This window comes from Schistocerca cancellata, chromosome 5 (genome assembly GCF_023864275.1).
Source record: "Schistocerca cancellata isolate TAMUIC-IGC-003103 chromosome 5, iqSchCanc2.1, whole genome shotgun sequence".
NCBI lineage: Eukaryota > Metazoa > Arthropoda > Insecta > Orthoptera > Acrididae > Schistocerca > Schistocerca cancellata.
The window spans coordinates 197,050,318-197,074,027 of record NC_064630.1 but is presented as its reverse complement, the minus strand read 5'-3'; the positions used below and the strand labels follow the sequence as shown (position 1 = coordinate 197,074,027).

At 41.1% G+C, this 23,710-nt stretch overlaps 1 protein-coding gene across 1 annotated transcript in view; it reads right to left on the bottom strand.

The window, feature by feature from the left end:
• LOC126188046 (solute carrier family 25 member 44) overlaps nucleotides 1-23,710 on the bottom strand; it is a 111,635-nt gene that overhangs the window by 5,495 nt on the left and 82,430 nt on the right. Inside the window, exon 5 of the mRNA XM_049929478.1 lies at nucleotides 17,530-17,657. Within this exon, the coding sequence (XP_049785435.1) occupies nucleotides 17,530-17,657 (128 nt within the window). The remainder of the gene's footprint in view (nucleotides 1-17,529; nucleotides 17,658-23,710) is intronic.

The window sequence follows — 23,710 nt, the reverse complement described above, 5'->3', positions numbered from 1 at the left end:
AGAACAGTACTAGTAAATGCCAGATGGTAGAACGCATGGTTTCTGACTAGCCAACAACCTGCGAGTGACCAGGCAAGGCACTTTTCCCTTCACCAGGGCCTCCTGAAGAGCCCACTCATCAAGATAAATGGGACAATCGCGAGAGGAGGCAACATGGTCACCACAACAATTGATACAGTGGGGAAGAGGTGGCAGACAATCGTCCTCGTGAGCATCCCTATCACAGGTTTCACATTTGGCTGGGTGTTGACAGAATATTTGAGTGTGGTCGTAACAATGGCACTGGTAGCAGCGCATCAGACTCTAAATATATGGTCAGGCTGTAATAACTTCACAGCCAGCTTTGATCTAAGACAGAAGCACCGCTCTATCAAAAGTGAGAAAAATAGTACATCACCACCCAATGGACCACAATGAAACCTCGATCAGAGAGGTATGTTTGAATTTCTGCCTCAGACAGACCATTGAGCAGCCTAGTATGAATAACACAACGGGAAGGATTCAGTATTCGATAGGCTTAAACACAAACAGGATACCTATGGAGGAGCGAAGCTGAAAGCAGTTGTTGCACTTGAGAATCAGAAGTAGTCTCCAAACACGAAGGGTCATTGTGTAAACGAGAGCAGGATTTCACAGGGCTAGCAACTGCATCAACACCTTTCTGAATAATAAATGGATTTGCTGCAGCAAAGGACTGACTGTATTCCGTATGTGAAACTATGAGGAACGTGGTGCAGCTGAGAAGGTCTTTGAATTGTTAGCCTCATTCCATTTATGTTTAGTAGATGCTGACTGTGGAGAAGATGGTTGGCTCATTGCAAGAAAATCCCCCCATGACTGCCAGCGTCTCCTATGGCGCACTACTTCTAACCTGCCTACGGTGATTGTTCACACCTCTCTAACATCTGACAGAGGGACCAATCAGCAATTTGGGAAGGTAGTAGCTGAGGCAATCACCTGGGCCCAGTCCAATACGTGCAAATCCTACCTATTGACCTGAGGCTTGGAATTATGAATTACCCACTCACCTGTTATGCATCAGATATGTGGGCCAGCCTTCAGGAGTGCAAAGGGAGGAAGAAGAAAAAAGCAACCTCAAACATCAAAGCAGAGGAGGGAAGGGAAAGGGGAATGAAGAAAGAAAAAAGAAACAAAAACATAGGAGAGACTGTTCTGATATCGACTACTGAAAATAGGTACCACATTCCCAAAAACATCCCGGACATGTTTCCCAAGGGAGCAGGAAAAGAATAGCAAGTGGATAGACATGCAGCACCAAAGGGCAGAGATGCTGCAAACGCTGGGGTCCCGAGGTAGCGAAGCACGAATCCGTAAGATGACAGATCCTAGCATTGGACAGCAAAAACTTATCTTGTACTTAGAGTGTAAATTTGCTCATGAGTTTATGAATACCTGCTCTGAAATAGTTAAAAAGAGACCACCATTTTCAGGGAACTGTAAGTGAAGGCACTTGTACAGCAACTATTACTTCTAATTTACCAGTATTGAGCAACATTTTCAGTTAGAGGTTAATAGTGGGGCATGCGTCACCAACACCTGAAGAGGGTTTAACTTCAGTTAAATTGTTTAATTGTGTAGATCAAAGTGGTGGTGGCATGTAGATGTTTATTTTTGCTGATTTGCTGGCACCTGTACACTTGCAACCTATCGGTTGTCCCATGTTCACAAATGAATTATCCAAATCAGATGGAAATCGATAGATGTGATGTGCATGTACAAACAAATGATTACAAGTTCAGAAAAATTGGATGATTTATTTGAGAGGAGCTTCACACATTGAGCAAGTCAGTAACTCGTTTTCACCTCTGGACCTTATGGAAGGAGTTATTTAGCTTGGCATCGATTGATAGAGTTGTTCGATGTCCTCCTGATGAGGGATATAATGCCAAATTCTGTCCGATTGGCGCATTAGATTGGCAAAATCTCAAGCTGGCTTGAAGCACCTGCCCTTAGTGCTATGGATGTTCTCAATTGGAGAGAGATCCAGCCACCCTGCTAGCTAAAGCAGGGTTCGGCAAGCATGAAGGCAACCAGTAGAAACTCTCGCTGTGTGCAGGCAGGCACTATGTTACAGAAATGTAGGCCCAGGATAGCTTGCCATGAGGGGCATCAAAACAGGATACATAATATCATTGAGGTACCACTGTGCTGTAAGGGTACTGTGGATGACAACCAAATGGGCCATGTTATGAAAGGAAATGGCACCCCAGGCCATCACTCCTGGCTGCTGGGCCGTACGGCAGACGACGGTCAGGTTGGTATGCCATGATGGTCCAGGGCGTATCTAGACATATCTTTGGCCTGGAATATCAATGACTGGACTAGAACCTCTATTCAAACTACACCCCGATGAGCAGGGAAGGTGTTCTAGTGAAGCCACAGACAGTGGTGGAACACCAACCTGACTGCCCCCCTCCATGTGGCCCAACAATAAGGAGCGACAGTCAGAGGTGCCATTTCTTTTCACAACAGGATTCCTTTTCTGGTCATCCATGACACTCTTACAGCACAGTGTACGTTGACAATATTATATGGCCCATTTTGTTGCCCTTCATAGCATGCAATTCTGGGTTTAATTTGCAGCAAGATAACACTTGCCCGCACATGGCAAAAGTTCCTATCACTTACCTTCACACTTTCCAAACCCTACCTTACCCAGCAAGGTCACCGGATCTCCCCCCCCCCCCCCCCCCCCAAGTGAGTGTGTTTGGAGCACTATGGGAAAGGCCCTCCAACCAGCTCAGGATTCATTGTTACTCTTGGGATGATAAAAGTCAATGCAGGACAATTTATTGCAATTATAAGTCAGGATGCAGATAAACAATCACATACTGAAGCATTATTTATTTACTAATTTTCTTGTTATACACTCCAAGACATGAAACCATCACCAACCATGAAAGAATTATCTGAACGTGATGGAAGCTGGTAGATGTGATGTACATGTATACATATACAAATAAATAAATAAATAAGATTTCAGAAAAAATGGATGATTTATTCAAGAGGAAGCGCTTCACAAATTGAATTGACCAAGTCACCTTGGTCCACCTCTGGTGCTTATACAAGCACTTATTTGGCTTGGCATTGATTAATAGTTGTTGGATCCCCTTGTGAGGGATATCAAACCTCTGTGTGTATAATGTGGCCCCCGAGCCAAACAATTGCCCACCCCTGGCCTAAAGTATACATGAAGCAGTTAGAAGTGAAAGAAACAGGACGGTCAGCTGGGGTATAATAGGAAAAACTAATAACCCATACAACCACCCAACTGATGCTGTTAACAAATCTAAAGGCGATATTCAATTGGTCTTGGATGCTAGAACAGTGAATAAAATAATGGAAATAGAGAGAGAGGCCACTTGCTATGGAAGAAATGTTAGTTCAGTTCTGTAGTGTGACATTCTTAAGTTCAACTGATTTAATTATAGGTTATTGGCAGATTCCCCTCACAGAAGAATCTAAATTATACTGCTCTTCTGCTTAGTGGTAGGTCTTACTAATTCAAAGTTCTGCCATTTGGCTTGAACACTTCTTTGGCTGAATTTACCCAAGCCTAGATCTAGGACACAATCTATTAAATAAAGTTTTCATATATATGTGGACAATGTGCAAATGGTTCCCAAAACTTGGGAAGAACATATTACATTGATAGATGAAGTTTTACGAAGATTAACTAAGAGAGGAGTAGCTGTTAAGTTTGCCAAGGCTCATTTAGGATGTAGTGAGATCGAATTCCTGGGGCAACTTGTAAGCCAACAGGGTGTTAGACCTGACCAAGAAAAAAATTAGAGGCTATAAAAGGTTGTCCTCCACCCAGAAACAAACAGCTTAGGTCTTTCCTTGGTCTTGTGGAATTCTACTGGATACATAATATATGTCAAATAATGAATTGTGTTAATTTAAATGTCCCCTTGAAACTAAAATCCCAGTGGTTGCCGAGTGATAAATGCCACGCTGAATGCAAAGCTTCAAAAAGGAACTGTGTAATTCCCAGATACTAGGGTATCCTGGTCTTAGTAGAGTTGTGTGTAGCAGTAGTCATACCTTATAAAACCCTGGCGTATGTAGGATTTATCAGCTATAGGTACTATTGGCCTTTGTCCTGAGGAACTGGTGGTATAGTATATGGTATACGCAGTGGTGACTTTGGAAGTGTATTCTAAATTTGTAAAATTGTACCCAATTAAGATGGCTAGTTACAAGAAGGATATTGGACAAGGAGTATTTCCCTAAGGTGGGGAAACTCAAAAGATTAATTTCCGATACTGGTGTTCAATTTCTTGCACAAGATTCTAAAGAGTTTTTGAAAGCACTAAGTGTACAGCACTTACTAGTTGCAAAGTTCCACCTGCAAGTGAATCTGGTGGTGAGAGTAATGAAAGAACTAGGTCAGCTGGTTAGGACAATGTGGTAAAAAGCATACCAGATGGCCGATGTTCTTATTCAAATCTGAGAGGATATTGAATGAGCTACCCTATGATAGTACGGGAGTGGCACCCTGAGAGATTATAGAAGGTAAAATTATAGGGGATAGATTACTGTACAGAACTGAATACCCTCTCAATGAGGAAAGGAGAATTTCAGAAATCATAAACAAGAACATATATAAAATTGTTGAGGGAATATTTGATAGGTTAAATAAGGGCATTAAGAATTCTAATTCTAAAGCTGGTGATCAAGTTTTAGACTGAACATAGGAAAAGAAGGAGTGACAAGCATTTTAAGAAATTATTTTATCTTTATGGTGGTCCATATGATATTAAATCCATTCCTAACCCTACAACAGTTATGCTTAAAGAGGCTGACTTTGATAGATAGTTAGGGAAATACACACATCAAGAAAAGTTCTCTATCACCTCGGCTCTGAGAGTTCCGGAACCTGTACAGAAAATTGGAATAGAGAGAAACATAAATATCATTTCCGGCCTTTTTATTGCTCATGAAAACCACACAATGCATGTTGTACCACCATGCGAGACCTTCAGAGATGGTGGTCCAGATTGCTGTACACACCGGTACCTCTAATACCCAGTAGCACGTCCTCTTGCATTGATGCAAGCCTGTATTTGTTGTGGTATACTATCCACAAGTTCATCAAGTCACTGTTGATCAAGATTGTCCCACTTCCCACTCCTCAATGGCAATTCGGCGTAGATCCCTCAGAGTGATTGGTGGGTCATGTCGTCTATAAACAGCCCTTTACAATCTATCCCAGGCATGTTCAATAGGGTGTGGAGAAAACATGCAGGCCACTCTAGTCGAGCAGTGTCGTTATCCTGACGGAAATCATTCACAATATGTGCATGATGGAGGCGAAAACCTCGCCAATATGTCGCCGATATGGTTGCACTATTGATCGGAGGATGGCATTCACATATCGTACAGCCGTTACGGTGCCTTTCATTTTCATGACCAACAGCGGCAAATGTTGGCCCCACGTAATGCACATGGACATCAACTGTATCTCCAATGCTTGTGACTCCTCCACCAATCACTCTGGCTACAAGTCAACACAGGTGCTGCAGTGACATTATTGAATTCTCCAACCTATGCGAGTTTAGGCTCGCTGCCATTGCAACCGGTCATTTGGAAGCTGGTCAATTACAACAAACAGAACATTGCGCTGTTGGAACAATTTAAGTCAGTGGTTCGTTCAATTACATGTTTGGTGTTTGCCGATACTCTTGTTGCGAACTTGTTTGGGATGGATGCATTTCAGGTATTTCAATTTGCTATCACCAAAGCAGTTCACCTTGTGTCCGATCAGGTACCATATTCGTAATTTGGAAACACTGTGTGAGGAGATTTTGGATTTGAATTTGGAAGGTATAGGGTGAGCTATGAATTTTTATGTTCATATTTCGTTGAAACCCAAGGCTATGCCTTGTTTTTATCATGTGAGACCTATTCCTGTCACCCTGAAAGGTCAGATGAAAGCAGAATTGGACATACTTCAATCTCTATGGGTGGTGCAATCTGTTATGGCTAGCAAATGGTCATCTCCACTGGTTTTTCAGAAGCCATTGGGAAATTTCGCCTCTGCAGACACTTCAGTACTAACCAACAAGCAGTCGATAGTGGATATGTATCCTCTCCCATGCCAGGAGGAACAGTTGGCAAAAATATGGGATGAGCAGTACTTTTCTAAAACTGATTTGTCTGAAACCTACCTGCAGGTTCCTGCAGACTAAGAGTCTTGGCCAGTTCTGGTTTTGAGTAATCATTTTGACCTCTATCAATATTTGCACCTTCCATATAGTGTGGCTAATGCTCCTGCTATCTTCAAATGATTTTTTAGAGCAACTGACTGTCCAGGTTTGCATTAATTGTCTGGATGATATTGTCATGGACTCCTCCATCACTGCTCACTTGAAAAATTTGCACACTTCATCTTCTGCCTCTCAGTCCTCGCGAAATCTCATATGTTGTGACCATCTATTGTTTATTTGGGGTTCGAGGTCTCATGGGATGGGATTTGTCCTCTGCTAGATCACATCTCTGCTGTTACACCTATGCCTTGCCCCTCATCCACAAAAGAGCTTCAGACCCTCCTAGAGAGGATAGCCCACTACCATAAATTCCTGCCGGGGGAAGCCATAATGGTTCGTCCACTGCATGCCCTGTTTTGCAAGAATGTGCCTTTCTGCTGGAGTCTGGACTGCGAATGTGTTTTTCAACTACTATCACCACTTGTTTAGCTACTTTCTCTCCAGATAAGCACACAGTTTAGCAACTGATGGTCGAAGTAGAGAGGATATAAAATGTAGACTGGCAATGGCAAGGAAAGCGTTTCTCAAGAAGAGAAATTTGTTAACATCGAGTATAGGTTTAAGTGTCAGGAAGTCGTTTCTGAAAGTATTTGTATGGAGTGTAGCCATGTATGGAAGTGAAACATGGACGATAAATAGTTTAGACAAGAAGAGAATAGAAGCTTTCGAAATGGGGTGCTACAGAAGAATGCTGAAGATTAGATGGGTAGATCACATAACTAATGAGGAGGTACTGAATAGAATTGGGGAGAAGAGGAGGTTGTGGCACAACTTGACTAGAAGAAGGGATCGGTTGGTAGGACATGTTCTGAGGCATCAAGGGATCACCAATTTGGTACTGGAGGGCAGCGTGGAGGGTAAAAATCATAGAGGGAGACCAAGAGATGAATACACTAAGCAGGTTCAGAAGGATGTAGGCTGCAGTAGGTACTGGGAGATGAAGAAGCTTGCACAGGATAGAGTAGCATGGAGAGTTGCATCAAACCAGTCTCAGGACTGAAGACCAACAACAACATCGCCTCTTTGTTTTTGACAGTGTTTTGTTGTTATCCATGGAAGCCCTCTCTCCCAGAGTAGTCACTACTGCTGCATTAAAGGGTGAGGTACTATGCATCTCCATCAGGGTCACTGGGGATTTTCACGCACTGAACTGTTAACTAGGAATCATGTTTTTAGGCCGCATATTGATGGCAAAATTGTCCATTTTGTCACAGTTTGTGACCAGTGTACCAGCCAACACGTAGCTTCCAGAGCACTCCTGTCCCCCCTGGCCTGCTCTCCGTCAGCCATGGGAATGCATTGACATCAACTTTGCGGGTCCCTTCTTGTATTCCTGCTGGCACTCGGTTGTGTTCGTATTTTCGCAGTTCTCTTACATTCACTTGTGTGCATCAACGTTGGCTGAAGTCACAATTCATACGCTTTTAAGGATCTTTTCTATTGAAGGGTTGCCTTGAACTTCAGTTTCCTGTAATTGGACTCAGTGAGAAATCACACCTTTCAATTGTTTTGTTCCCGTAACAGCATCTACCATGTTATGGCTACGCCATTCCACCCTCAATCAAATCGCAAGGCAGAATGACTAGTGTGTACGTTCAAGTACCAAACAAAAATGTGTGCCGTGGATTCTTCACCAAATGATGCCCTTCTCCATTTTCTGTACACCTACGGCTTCATGCCTTTGGGGGACCAGAGCCCAGCTCAGTTGCTACGTGGTCAGCAGCAATGCATGCTCCTACACCTTCTGCAGCCAGCACCGCACCTGCCATGGTCGAGTTCAACCTGCTGCTTCGCACCGTGATCGCCAGTGTGGGCACAAGGACTTAATTCACAAGCCCAAGTGAATACTGGCCACTCTTGTCTGCCAGCAGGGGCACCATCTTAGTGACGTCCATATAGCCACTGGGCTGGTGGCACGCCACTTATCAGTTGCATCTCGCTCGACATCAGAAGCTAGCAGTTTTCTGGGTGCCGCCCCAATCACCGCAACCCATCCTGCCGCCTCGAGCCCGTCATTGCCTGCTGTGAGGGTGACCTGGTCCCATTGGCTGCCTCCTTCATGTGTGGTACCCTGGAGTTCCAGTTTTCTGGTCCCAGGCGCTAGTCCATCTCTGGCCTCGGGTTTGCTGCTGCAACCTGCTATTCTGATCAGGCCACCTCCACTGGCCCCTCACCATCATCACTGCAGCCATCACCACTGGTGGGTCCAGCCTTGCTCCTCCATTTTGAGACCTACTGCTGATTACAGCGCAGTGCTGTCAGATGAGCTCATGTCCCCAAGTTTTCTCGTCCTATGCTCTGATGCCTGCCCAGCCCATTGTCTCGCTCCTCTATTGGCAGAGGCTACTACCACTCCAGATCTAATGGATGTCTCATTGGGTTGCCGGTGTCTTCTCTGTCGCCTGGCCATCCGCTTCACACAAGGGAGAGCTGTGCTGTATCCTGCTACTAGTGCATGTGAGTGTGAGTGCGCTGAGTGTGGCACCACCACGAGTGTGCGTTTGAAGTGGCCTCTAACTATATTAGCGTGGTCCAGACGTTGGAGGCTGCGTGTGGTAGGAATGTGCACAGCACAGTCTCTGCTGGGCCATCTGCCAGCAACATGCACATATATATGCTTGAAGCAGCCCTGACTGACCCTCTCTAAGTTATTCTAGTTTGTATCATGCGCATCAGTTGCTCTACATCATGTGGAGTCCCGAGAGACTATTTCTGTTATTGTTCAGAGGTTATGCACAAATCTATACTTATCTGATTTGGTCCGATTTAGTGTAATACTTCGTTACTACAAGCCTGAGTTAACTTCTCTCGAGATTGCCTATTGCTTGTATATGACAAGAATCTCATAAAAAGCAGTAGCCATCTTCTCTTGCCTGCTGTTGCTACCTTCTTTTTTGCTAGTTTTCATCTGTATTATGCCACCAAGGTATCTGAAACTCTCCATTTTCTGTTTTACTGTACTCTGTTGTTAGGTTACGAGATGCTGTTTGTACAGGGTGATTCAAAAAGAATACCACAACTTTAAAAATGTGTATTTAATGAAAGAAACATAATATAACCTTCTGTTATACATCATTACAAAGAGTAATTAAAAAAGTTTTTTTCACTCAAAAAAAAGTTCAGAGATGTTTAATATGGCCCCCTCCAGACACTCGAGCAATATCAACCCGATACTCCAACTCGTTCCACACTCTCTGTAGCATATCAGGCGTAACAGTTTGGATAGCTGCTGTTATTTCTCGTTTCAAATCATCAATGGTGGCTGGGAGAGGTGGCCGAAACACCATATCCTTAACATACCCCCATAAGAAAAAATCGCAGGGGGTAAGATCAGGGCTTCTTGGAGGCCAGTGATGAAGTGCTCTGTCACGGGCTGCCTGGCGGCCGATCCATCGCCTCGGTTAGTTGACGTTCAGATAGTTACGGACAGATAAGTGCCAATGTGGTGGCGCTCCATCCTGCTGAAATATGAATTGTTGTGCTTCTTGTTCGAGCTGAGGGAACAGCCAATTCTCTAACATCTCCAGATACTGTAGTCCAGTTACAGTAGCACCTTCGAAGAAAAAGGGACCAAAAACTTGATTGGCTCAAATGGCACAGAAAACGTTCACCTTAGGTGAGTCACGTTCATACTGAGTTGTGTCCCGCGGATTCTCGTCAATTCACTTCTGCCGTACTCAATAACACAAAAAGCTTTCTGTTGAGCGGTCGCCATCTTAGCATCAACTGACGCTGACGCCTAGTCAACAGCACCTCAAGCGAACAAATGTACAACTAAATGAAACTTTACAGCTCCCTTAATTCGCCGACAGATAGTGCTTAGCTCTGCCTTTTGTCGCTGCAGAGTTTTAAATTCCTAAAGTTGTGGTATTCTTTTTGAATCACCCTGTATATTGGTTACATACTTTGTTTTCGCAAAGAAAATCTGGAGACCAGCTTTTCCTGCCTATTCCTTCAGCACGTTTATCTGTTCCATAGCTGTCTCAAAGTTTCTTGATGGGATTGCAGTGTCACTGGTGAAGGCAAGGCAATGAACTAACACGATTCTTTCATCCTTCACTGTGAACTGTGTTCAGTAGCTCTTTCCTGGAAAATTACTTTTCAAATTCTCAGACATCCTTCTCTAACATGCATTTAAAGAGAAAGGGGGATAATCCATCACCCTGTCAGACTCTAGTTTTAATTAAAAACTCTCCAAGAAGTACTCCATGAATTTTACTTTTGAATGTGGTTGTGGCATCGTTTGCTTGATAATTTCCAACTTTTTTAAAGATCCACTTCATTCTATCAAGATCTCAAACAATACTTTCAGATTGACTGTATCATATGCTTTCTTGAAGTTGATGGAGACAATTACCAGATCCTGAGAGATGTAATTTTCTAATACTTTTTCAGCCACCTAACATGCTGAATACATGACCTCCCTCCCAGAGTTCACCTTGATATTCATCAAATTGCTCATCTACTTGCTCAACCAGTTTGCAGTGCTTTGGTGAGCACCTTTAAAGCTTAAGGTAAAACAGAAATACTGTGAGACTTGTTGATTCCAGCTCTGCCACCCTCTTCATAGAGGGGAATCAGTTCAGTCTTCCATTCACGAAGTATTATTCCAGTTTCCTGGATCCTTTCCATCTCCTGGCTTATGGCATTAATGGTGATTTCTCCTCCACTTTTCAACATTTCTGCTGTTTTGGAGTCTTCTCTGGTGGCTCTGTTGTTCTTCAGTTCTGCAACACTGTTCCCAAGTTCATCAGGAATAAGAAGAACTGAACTTTTGTTTCTTTGCTCTAGGATTATTTTAGACTATTTTTCACTGGGTTCTTCACAGTTAATCAGAGTTACAAGTTGAATGGCTAGAATCACACAGTTTTCTTTATTGTTCACTGCTAGATTCCCATCGTCTTGCTTGAAATTCAAACTAGGCATATTATAGCCATCCATCCACTGCTTAAAGCTCCTGTGAAAGTTCCTGCTGTTATGTTCAATCCTTATGATTTTATTCTGAGGAAGTATCTTTCTTATTTAATGGAAGGAGTCTAACCTTTATGCAGGGCAGGAAGCGATCTGAGTCATGATTGGCTCCTTTCCTTGCCTCTACATTAATAATTTCCCTAATGTTTCATTTCGATATTACAATATTATTATTGTCATTGTTGTTGTTGTCGTCGTCGTCGTCGTCGTCACTGTTAACACAGCAAATGAATTCACTATGCTGGATTTCATATATTATCACTAGTCCAACATTTCCCTAGCATCTAGGATTGCTGCTGTTTTGGCAGGTAATTCATGCAGATCCCAGTGAAGCGTTATTTTGTTGTTGAAAGAGGCATATTTTTACCAGTGCCAATGGCTTCCAAGTGTCCACTGAGATCTTTTGGGACTGCCGAGAACCATTGGATCCCTTTTCACTTGTTTATACCAAAGTAGCTATAGTATGATTTTCATGTCACTGTTTCTCATTAAATCTGCTGTCGCCTGTGATGGCAATGTCAAAGATCCATACTTTTGTTTCGCACACAGTCATGATGCCCGGATGTGTTGTGGTCCAGCATTCCATTTTCTTTGAAATCTAAAATACCACAGTAATTCTGCACATCTGTATTCAACAAGTTTTTCTGACTTGTGGTCCCACCAGTTTCTCATCAAAGGCAGATCATAATTTTGGCATAACTTCCAGTCGATAATTTGTGTCACATCATTGTGCTTTTGCTTGTAATCAATGTGAGAAATCTTTTAGCAAGAGCTCAAGATGTGGTCAACTGTTGTGTCAGCACCTTTGCAGAGTCTGCACTTCTGGGGCTCCTGCTAATTTCTCAATCCTGGCTTCGATGGCATTAGCTCAGATGCAGCATGTGCCTGTGCAGCAAAAACCAGTCTTTCAGTTTCCTTCTTTAGGGTTCCACTGGTATGTCAAGACCAGTCTTTTCTTTATTTACTTTGTATTCAATCTTTTCCAAAAAATTGCCCATGCAATGCTTTATTGCACAGGCTGTCAGTAAGGCGTTGGAGTACAGCTTTCCAGTACTGGTTCTTGGTTTGCTGTACCTTGAGAAGCTTTCTGTTTTTGAATTCAATTGGGCTGATTCGTTGCTATCTTTCACACAGTCTACCAATGTATGTTACTCTTCTTCCACTATCTGCCTCACTTGCACGAGTCCTCTATTGCTTGCTTTTATGGACAAGTACAGCCCATGGATGTCAAAGCAAGAGTGGAGAGTGCAGTAAATCATCATAAGTTTTCTTGTTCTCCTGTTCAGATTATCAAACTCTGTTTAGGTCCAGTTCATAATTTGAGTGTCTTAGTGATGTTGCTGCCATTCAGTTCGTTTATTTATTTATTTATTCTGAGTATAATCTAAGGTGCCCACATTCTTTTACCTGTCTGTGTTTGATGATGACCAGCAGCAAAATGCCTATGTATTTGTACATTTCTGGCAGGTGGGAATTAATGGTTTGTCCATTTAGCATTTCAGTGCCTTCATTTTCTGATCTTTTGCCCTGCATTGCTGCCTGTATGCTGTACTTTTCTTACCCAAATTCCATGCTGATATCTTTCAGAAGATTAAGACTGTATTCATCAGAGATTGTAATTCAGTTCCATATTTTCCATAAAGTTCCAGGTCATCAATGTGGGGATATGTTCTGAGGATTTCTCACTGACAGCCCAAGTTTGTTGTCTGTAAGATGGTTGGCTGTGGAATAAGGGTAATGGTGAGCAGCAGCAGAGAACAGGTTCCCTCAGAAAATGCCTTTCCTGATGCTAACTAGTCCACAGCTTTCTTTTCCAACATATAGTTCTGATTTACAGTGTTCCATCATATTTTCTGTGAATTTCTTGATGTTTCTGCCGAGCCTGATGGTTTCCAGGCACTTTATAATCCAACTATGTGACAGTCAAAGGCTTCTTGTAGTCTATCGAAATCATATATCGATTTGTTTTCAGGTTTTTGTAGTTTTCCCGAATTATTCTGTCAATCAGGAGCTGGACTTTTATGCTACTATTTCTAATCTTGTTATCTTCTTGTTCTTACTAGTATGATGTCTTACTATGCCAGAAGGTTCTGAATTCTGTCTACTATAACACCTGCCAGCAACTTTAACATGCTAGGTAAACATGTTATTGGCCTGTAATTTTCAGTTATTGCCCCTTCTGTTGGGTTCTTCTGTATTAAATGTGTTTTTTCAGTTGGTCACCATTACTAATTTTTCCTATCTGCAGCATCAAATCAAAAAATTTGGCAATTTTCACACAAAAACTGATCAGGTATTTATTGTTGTTATTAATATCACAATTAGTATTGTCGGCTCTGGTCTGATAAATGGTTTGTGCAAATCTCCATGCTACTCTATGCTGTGCCAGTCTCTTCATCTGTAACTATTGCGAACTACATCCACTGCTGACTGTAGTCAAGTTCTGGTTTCCTTTATAATGTCTATCTCCATCACTTTCCTCCATTAATTAACTATTCTTGGCTACTTCAGGATCTTTTCAACCTATCACTTCATTTAGACAAGTTTTGCTGTAATGCTCTTTTCCTTCCTACTGGAAAAGGTTCATGGGTTCATTAGTATCTAATCTCTAGCATTCTTCTGTAGTAGCACATTTCAAAAGCTTCTACCGTATTTACTCGAATCTAAGCCGCACTCGAATCTAAGCCGCACCTGAAAAATGAGACTCGAAATAAAGGAAAAAAAAAAATTTCCCGAATCTAAGCCGCACCTGAAATTTGAGACTCTAAATTCAAGGGGAGAGAAAAGTTTTAGGCCGCACCTCCAAATCGAAACAAAGTTGGTCCATTGTAATATGAGACACAATTTAGGTCGAATGAATGACGATACAGCTACAGTAGTTTGGTTCGAGTCGTAAGCTTGGCAGTTAAGCTTTACCACGTAGCCATTGCTATGCGTCAGGCGCTCCGTCCGTATTTATACGGGTACCCTTCCTTTTTCACGTGCTTCGTCTGGTTTGAATCGATTGCTTATTTTGCTTTGATCTGATAAGTGCCGTTTTCTTTGTTATAGGTGTTTGCGTCACTCGTAAGCTGAAAATGCATTACTGCACTGTGTCGTGCATTGTTTGTCGCATTCTGATAGTGCGTGTTTATGGCCTGTCGCGGCTCGCGGCATGGCTTGCTTTTGTGCGCGCTACCGCCGCGTACAATAAAAAAAAAAAAGAGAGGAATCGTTTCATTAGCGAAACAATGGCAAGAGACTGCTATTTGTTGTTACTTACACTGCTGCTTTCTTTGATAATGATCAACAAGAATCAAATAATAGACTGCGTATGATAGAACATGTTCTGAACGAGAGTTAGGCGAAAATTTTTCTCCGTTTGAAAATCTTTGCGGCCGCTTCTTTATTACATCAAATTCTGCAGAGAAATTAGTCATCTTAGATTTAAAAATCTAGTCACTTGCCGTGCTTCATTTCTGACTGCATCACTATTAGGCATAAGAATAATACGAATATAAACATGACACGATACATATATTCTTCTGCGTTTGCTGCTGTCTCACTCTAGTTTCGTAGTTTATTAGGCAGACAGGATTTAAATGAGATAGCAGCAAACACGAAAGAATACATGGCAAAATGTTTATATTCGTAGTATTCTTATGGTGAAGAGAATACTGTATGTGATTCAAATTTCATCAGGTTCCTATTAGCAACCATCTCTTCTCACAGATAGCAAAAAATTCAGAACGTAGAGTTGGCCATATAGACAAACATCCCAAACAGTCTTGCCAGTCAGATTTTCGTAGTACACTGAAATTGTGCCCACATTCGAAGATGAACAATACAGAATTTGTATTTACTTTGTTGGATAATGTATGAAAATGCAGTGGTCGAAACTCGTGGCGGAGAAAAAAAAGCTCGTCTTCCACTTCTTTTTAAAAAATTTATTTACTGACGCAGAGGTTTTGGCGTCAATATTTATCTTTGTGCCTACAAAGTATGCCTGCGTAGCGCTACATATATTCGACGGCAGAAGTTAGTTGTGGCGGCACGTACCAAAATTTTTCATAACTTCAGCTTGCTTTGCACTCGAGTCTAAGCCGCAGTCGGTTTTTTGGATTACGAAAACCGGATAAAAAGTGCGGCTTAGATTCGAGTAAATATGGTATTTCCTTCATGTCTGAACTCTTTATTGGCCACGTTTCTCTTCCACACCAAGCTATACTCCAGACAAATAACTTCAGAAAATACTTCCTCTCATTTAAGTTTATATTTGATGTTAAGAATTTTTTCTTTTTCTCTTTCTTTTCAGAAATGTTTTTCTTGTTACTGTAAGTCTGCATTTTGTATTTTCTACTTTAGCCATCATCAGCTATTTTAATGCACACATAGCAATCATCATCCACTAATTTATTGTCATTTTCTAATCTAATTGCAAATCATTGCCTGATTTAATTCAATTATATTCCATTATCTCTGTTTTACTTTCACTGTGTTCGTATTATAACATGTTTGCTTTGCTTAACACTGCTCATGCTGTTGAACTAATTTTCCATCTCAGATGGAATTAAAATGTGACTGGTAAACCACAAGATTTTTTAGTCTTATCCTTTTCTAAAGTTCCCCTTGGTTTCCTTTACTCTTGTTGTATGAACGGGTTGAACAACATAGGCAATATGTTGCAAACTTGTCTAACTCCCTTCTGAAGTATTACCTTTCTTTTATGTCATCTGACTCATTACTGCAGGCTGGTATCTGTACTAAGTGTAGGTAGCTTTTCACTACCTGTATTTCTTCCCTGGTAACTTCACAATTTCCAAGAGTGCACAGCCCATACTACCACATTTTACAGCTGCTGTTAAGTCCACCTCCAAAGCATAGCGGTAACATTACCGCCTACCACGCAAGGGGGCCTGGTTTCAATTCCCGGCAGGGAACTGGGTGTTGTGTGTTCATCATTTTCATCATCATTGACATGCAAGTCGCCGAAGTATTGTCAACTAAAAAGACCTGCAATACGGCGGCCGAACCCCGAAGGGGATATCCCGGCCAATAAATGCCATATGATCATTTCATTTCATTTCATTTCATTTCTGCTGTTAAAATAGATTGAGCTCTTACACTTTTAAGACTGGTAACTAATTTTTATCTGGTGAGCTTATTTTCAGCAGAATGCATCTAGAGCTGCAAAAATGTCCTCTGTACCGAAACGAATGTGACTGATCATATAGTGAAAATTAAGACCGAGCTACAACAAAGGAGTTGCAAAATAGAAGTAATCTGGAATATTTTTATTGAAAGTACTCAAAAACATTGCTCGTGGGTAAATTTTTATAAAATATTAAGTTAATGTGTACAATTAATGGATTTAATCTATATTGAAAGTTTGTTACAAGAATAAAGGTTTTTCAGTTCAACTATATCTTCCCTGCTGAAAACACCTATAAATTACAGAACTGCATTCTAATTTCTAGTTCACATTTCCTAATCATTATATCATTTTCACTATGACATACAAAAAGTTAATTGTTTTCTCCAAGTTTAGAGCAACCACTCTGCAACACTGAGATGGTAGCAAAGATGCAAAAGAACAATTTTAATTGCGACATCAGTTTCACGATCTGTTTCAATATGTGCTGTTTAATGCTACATTTATCTACAAAGCACACTGAGTATATAAAGGCTTCACTGAAGGGATGACAACTGTGAGTAACAGAAAATCTCTTGTGGAGGTTGGAAAAGTTCTGGTCTCATAGTTTTGTTTTAATTATGTAAACAGAGATGTATGTAATGCAAAAAAATGTCATTGCTATGCAATTAGGACTGACTCTTGAGGAACACACACACACACACACACACACACACACACACACACACACACACACACACACACACACACACACACTACTACTACTACTACTACTACTACTACTACTACTACTATTACTGTCTCTGGCCACAGCTGCCAGAGACAGTGCTCATGTGTGAGTAGTCAACATCTCCACTATATGGTGAGTAGCAATTTATCCTATTCATAATATTGCCATTATTCAATCCTGGATTTTCCATTGTTTGATTTTTATCATTTATCATACATAAATATAACTGTTGTAATAATTGAATAAGATAGTTACTCTTTTAGACATGCCATCACTATGTCTTTTGCTGCCTCAATAATAATAGTAATAATAATGATAATAGTAATAATAATAATAATAATAATAATACACACAAATTACTTATCACATGAAACACATGAATAGACTGTAGTTTGATGGTGTACCTGGAGACGAGCTCTAACTATGTCAAGAGGATTTGTTAACAAAGTAGTTGTAAAGCCTCCAAGAGTTCCAGACACACACTGTATAAACAAGTGTGAAACCCAAGCAGGAAACACAGAATGTAATTTATCTGAAACAGAACAATTAGAATTGGACTGTTAATGATTAATTCACTGACAGGCAACATGTTTACACGATTTTAACCAACATAGTAAGGAGGTAACAGCAATCTGTTCTTCATGATCAATTGGGGAAATAGTCAAGATGGCAAAATATTTCATATTTCAGATGATGAGCACTTTCTGGCTGGAGCGAGCAGCCGTTGTGTCCACACGCAGCCATTTACCACGCTGCCAACTCCAGCCAAACAGTGCTCATAATCTGAAGGTGGCTGTTTAAACTTGCCGAAACTGATCATTCTAATAATGAGACATTCTATGGTCTTGACAGTTTTTCTAATTGGCAATGTTTTCAATCAATATTTTTCTAATGTATCTTATGAGAAAGGAAATGTAACTCATTGAATAGCAAAAAAAGGTCTTATGCCTACTTAAGAAGTGTGGTCACTGCGTATCAGTTTCACCGATATCACACAGGCTCAGTACAAAGACGAAACCACTATAACTTGGCAAAAACTGCATTTTGATATACACTACTGGCCATTAAAATCTCTACACCAAGAAGAAATGCAGATGATAAATGGGTATTCATTGGACAAATATATTATACTGGAACTGACATGTGATTACATTTTCATGCAATTTGGGTGCATAGATCCTGAGAAATCAGTACCCAGAACAACCACCTCTGGCCGTAATAACAGCCTTGATACGCCTGGGCATTGAGTCAAACAGAGCTTGGATGGCATGTACAGGTACAGCTGCCCATGCAGCTTTAACACGATGCCACAGTTCATCAAGAGTAGTGACTGGCATATTGTGACAAGCCAGTTGCTCAGCCACCATTGACCAGACGTTTTCAATTGATGAGAGATCTGGAGAATGTGCTGGCTAGGACAGCAGTCGAACATTTTCTGTATCCAGAAAGACCCATACAGGACCTGCAACATGCGGTCATGCATTATCCTGCTGAAATGTGGGGTTTCGCAGAGATTGAATGAAGGATAGAGCCATGGGTCGTAACGCATCTGAAATGTAATGTCCACTGTTCAAAGTGCCGTCAATGCGAACAAGAGCTGACCGAGACGTGTAACCAATGGCACCCCATACCATCACACCGGGTGATACGCCAGTATGGCGATGACGAATACACGCTTCCAATGTACGTTCACCGCGATGTTGCCAAACATGGATGCGACCATTCATCGTTGAGTACAACATCGCAGGCGCTCCTGTCTGTGATGCAGCATCAAGGGTAACCGCAGCCATGGTCTCTGAGCTGATAGTCCATGCTGCTGCAAACGTCATCGAACTGTTCGTGCAGATGGTTGTTGTCTTGCAAACGTCCTCATCTGTTGACTCAGGGATCGAGACGTGGCTGCACGATCCATTACAGCCTTGCGGATAAGACGCCTGTCATCTCGACTGCTAGTGATACAAAGCCGTTGGGATCCGGCACAGCATTCCGTATTACCCTCCTGAACCCACCGATTCCATATTCTGCTAACAGTCATTGGATCTCAACCAACGCGAGCAGCAATGTCGCGATATGATGAACCACAATCGCGATAGGCTACAATTCGACCTTTATAAAAAGTCGGAAACGTGATGGTACGCATTTCTCCTCCTTACATGAGAATCACAACAACGTTTCACCAGGCAACGCCGGTCAACTGCTGTTTGTGTATGAGAAATCGGTTGGAAACTTTCCTCATGTCAGCATGTTGTAGGTGTTGCCACTGGCGCCAACCTTGTGTAAATGCTCTGAAAAGCTGATCATTTGATTATCACAGCATCTTCTTCCTGTCGGTTAAATTTTGTGTCTGTAGCACGTCATCTTCGTGGTGTAACCATTTTAATGGCCAGTAGTGTATTTATTTATTTTGGATATATTTGGCGTGGGTTGTCTTAGCTACATAAGGCTGAATGTGAATTTTTTTTCTTTACTTTTTAACAGAGACATCACTTGCAAAATTCTAGTTAACAATTCTTTTAAAAATATCTTCTGCTGCTTTATGTCTACTGGAATTTATTATAGTACTTGTGTGTCCACTCCAAAGAGAAATCAAAGTTCATTTGTGACTTACACAGTAAAATGACCAGTGGTCACAAGAAATTACCATGTTATATTTTTGTTATATAATTATGATTAAAAGTTAAATTTGTGATTTACTAAGAATTTTATTAGTAACAAGTTAAAATACTACTCTACAGAACATAACTTCCTGAAAAAAAAAAAATTTAAAATATTAGTAATGGAACTGGGGATAAAGACTTACAGCTCTAATTCACTTTTCACCTTTTTTACAGAGAGATTTAATAACTGAAAAAATGGCCCCTGCTAGTGATGCACTGCATATTTCAAAAAAGGCTACCCTTGGAAATACAACACACTATATGAGCTTGTGTTTTCGAAAGAATTAATGGTGTTACAATCCTGCCTTGACTGTTTTGCTGAAACGTTTTGCCTGCCTGTGACTCAACATTTCCTCCATACAGTGAGTCGCAATCTAACCTTTCCAAGATTTTGTCATTATTCCATCCTAAATTTTCCATTATTTTGTGTTAAATTTGACTTGATGAAGAATTTTCACAAAAACAGTTGAAAATCAAAGTGAGGCTTTCAATTGTCTGAAAGAAGTTTTTCTGAAGATCAGCGAGAGTAGGTTGAATGAAGGTGTGTTCATCAAACCACAAATCAGAAAATTGATTGATTGATAAAACCACTAAAGCTGATATCACAAAACGTCAAGTTTCATGCTTAAACGTCTTTCAGAGCCATTGTTCATGATTTTTGGGGCACTAGAAGATAAGAGAATTACGTTTCTATAGTGACTGAACAACTGGATAAGTACAAAGAAATGGGAAACACACACACACACACACACACACACACACACACACACACACACACACACACACACACACACCAGTGCAGCTAAATTGTGTCAGCTGAACATACAATACTGGGACTGCAGTTCCAGCAGTTTGATTGGGATTGGGGGGTTTATGTGTACAGGGAAAAGGAGATGGGAGGCTGCAGGAGCACTTTGGGGTTTAACTAAGGGCTCTGAGGCAGGCAGCAGACAGCAGGGAAGTAATATAGGAGAGAGAGGCAGTGGATTCACAGGCACCATGGCCATTTCGTGTGGCATGTGATGATAATGACAAGGAGGCGTGGGCTGGGAAAAGATGACAGGAAAGAGGAAATGAAGCCTGTTGGATACAGGTTAGAGTGCAATGGACCAGGAGAGGTTGATGCCATGAGGATTACAAAAGCAAGAATGTGGTACAAGGATAACTTCCATCCACATAGTTCAGAAAAGTTGGTGCTGGGCACAAGTATACAGATGGAGGCCCTCGAACTCGAGTATGTTGTACACTCAGCTGTGTATTCCACCACCAGGTGATCAACCCTACTTTTTGCTACAGCTGAGCATGATAATTTGTCCTGATCAACTTCTGGTTGGTGGTCGCACCTCATAAAATGCTGTGCAGAAATTGCAGCATATGTTATGTCTGTTTTCTAAGGTGGCTCTGTCTCTGATGTGACAGGTTAAGTCTGTGAGAGGACTAGAGTACGATGAGCTGGGTGAGTGATTTGGGCAGGCTTTGCACCATCTTCCACACAGTTATGACCCCGGAGGTAAGAGGTTACGAGTGGGAGTGGCATGAGGATAGACCAGGGTATTGTGTAGGTTGAGTGGGCAGCAGAATACCACTTTACAAGTGGTGAGAAGAACGAGGGGTAGGATGTCCCTCATTTCTGGGCATCATCATAGAGTCATTTCACGTCAAGTCAACACTGATTTTACTCCTCATCTCAGATTTTGATTAAACTTGCCACACAGACAACTTAATATAGATTAAGAAAAATACTCAGTTTCATTACAATACATTGACTCACTCTGAAAATACAGAAATGTGAAGTCATCAAAAATCAGCGAAAAATACCCAATTGCCGTAATTACAAATTGCTGTAGCAACTCTCCTAATTAAGATAAAATGTTGGATGAGGTGTCATTCTGCAGCATTTTCCATAAAATTTCTTATGATACACAATGTAATATGGGTTTACAATGAAAAATGTTTTTCAAAGTTAAATTAAAATTTAAATATTTATTTTACCAAAGAGCACAGCTTCAATATTTTTTTCAAAAAATCATATACAACACTTCACAATATTATTAACTAATTCCCCAGGTATGAAAGTGGGGTGATCATGGGTTCAAACCTTTACAAAATTTCAAAAATACGTATTTCACTGAAAAATGACACTTTTGTAAAATTTACAGATTCAAGTGGAAATCTACATACCTTTATTCTTGATATATCTACGTATACATCCAAATTTACTGTTAACACATACATTGCAAATATCACTTATGACACCTGATACAAACAGTATGTGTTTTATGATCTCACATTTTTTTAAACTCTTCATTTTTTTCTGTTATAGTCTTCATGTTGGTGTTACTGGGTTTACTTTACAAATAACATCATGTACAGATACCCGTTGAGTATAAGTTTAAATAGGATATGCATGAAATTAACTTTAACTTCAAGACCTTCATATTTTGTTAAAACATAAGCTGAACACTATTTCTGTTCCCAGTTGGCAGTATCATATCCACAAGTCTCAATGCCAGCTTTTTCTCAATTGTGGATTTGCTATTCTCTTCACAGTGCCATCGACACCATCACAAGGTCCGTTTCCATGAGTACAGGCAAAAAATGTCATTCTTTTTCTATGCCAAAATATTCTTTGTGGAAACATAAATTTACAAGCTATTTAATTCTTGTACTAAGATCCATTGCCATCTGAAAAGTAGTAATCTTCTGTATATCAGTTTGAAATTTGGTTTTTGACAAAATAACTGAATTAACAGTAGACTGCAGTGGCATTATGTTCCAGAAAGGTAAAAATTAAAGTTCCTGGTCATATTATCACGTAGAGGAAGGTGTAAGAAGATGAATGACAAACACCAACTTCTCTTAACGAAGGTTTATTCGGTACTTGCACATACAAGAGTGCAGAGCAAACTGCCTCCAGTGAGAACACATACGGTGTATATACAGCTACAGAATATTCCAGTACAATGATTCTTGCCATATGTGGATACTTCTAGAATGTACTCGAACCAAAGACAGAAATTAAAATGTTTCAGATCAGGTGAGTTTTGAACTCACAACCCTCCATGCAACAATCTACTATCATAACCACTACACTACGGTGACTGCTCTACTCAGCTTCTTCTGCGACATTGCTCCCTCCTTAAGAGAACAGTGTCTCGGTGCTACATTCTCCTAGTCCGGGAACGAGTCATCGGTCCTGCATACTCTGACTCCCGATGACAGATGTTCGCCCTAGCAGTGATCATCTTAGAATTTCCCTTGCCGCTACATTCTTCATTACCTTTCCACTTGCTGCCTGTCGCTGGAGCTTCGAATTTACCCTGTGTTGCAGGATCCTTATAGAGCTTCATTCAAAGGATATGGACCGTATCTCTGATCTTTCGTCATCTTGTGTTGGGATCGAAATCTTCAACTTCATAAGTAACATCAGACAACTGTCTCACAACCTTATAAGGTCCAAAGTGGCACCTGAGGAGCTTCTCAGAGAGACCAACCTTCCGAACAAGAGTGAAGATCCAGACGAGGTCACCAGGCTGGTAGACAACAGGACGGTGTCTCGTGTCATACCTTCGGCGATCGTCAAGCTAACTGCTGAGCTTCCTCAGCTCTAGTTAACACCTGGCCAATGTAGTCGTCGTCCATGTCATCAGGATGTAACGGAAACACAGTCTCCATCATCGTCGTCGCCTCACGCCCATGCACCATGAAAAACGGTGTAAATCCTGTGGTGTCTTGTTTGGTGGTGTTGTAGGCAAATGTCACGAAAGGTAGCACCTCATCCCAGTTGCTCTGCACAACACTGACGAACATTGATAGCATGTCAGCCAAGGTCTTATTAAGGCGTTCAGTAAGCCTGTTAGTTTGCGGATGGTATGCAGTTGTCATGTGATGAGTAATGTTGCACCGACGGTTTATCACTGTTACAAGA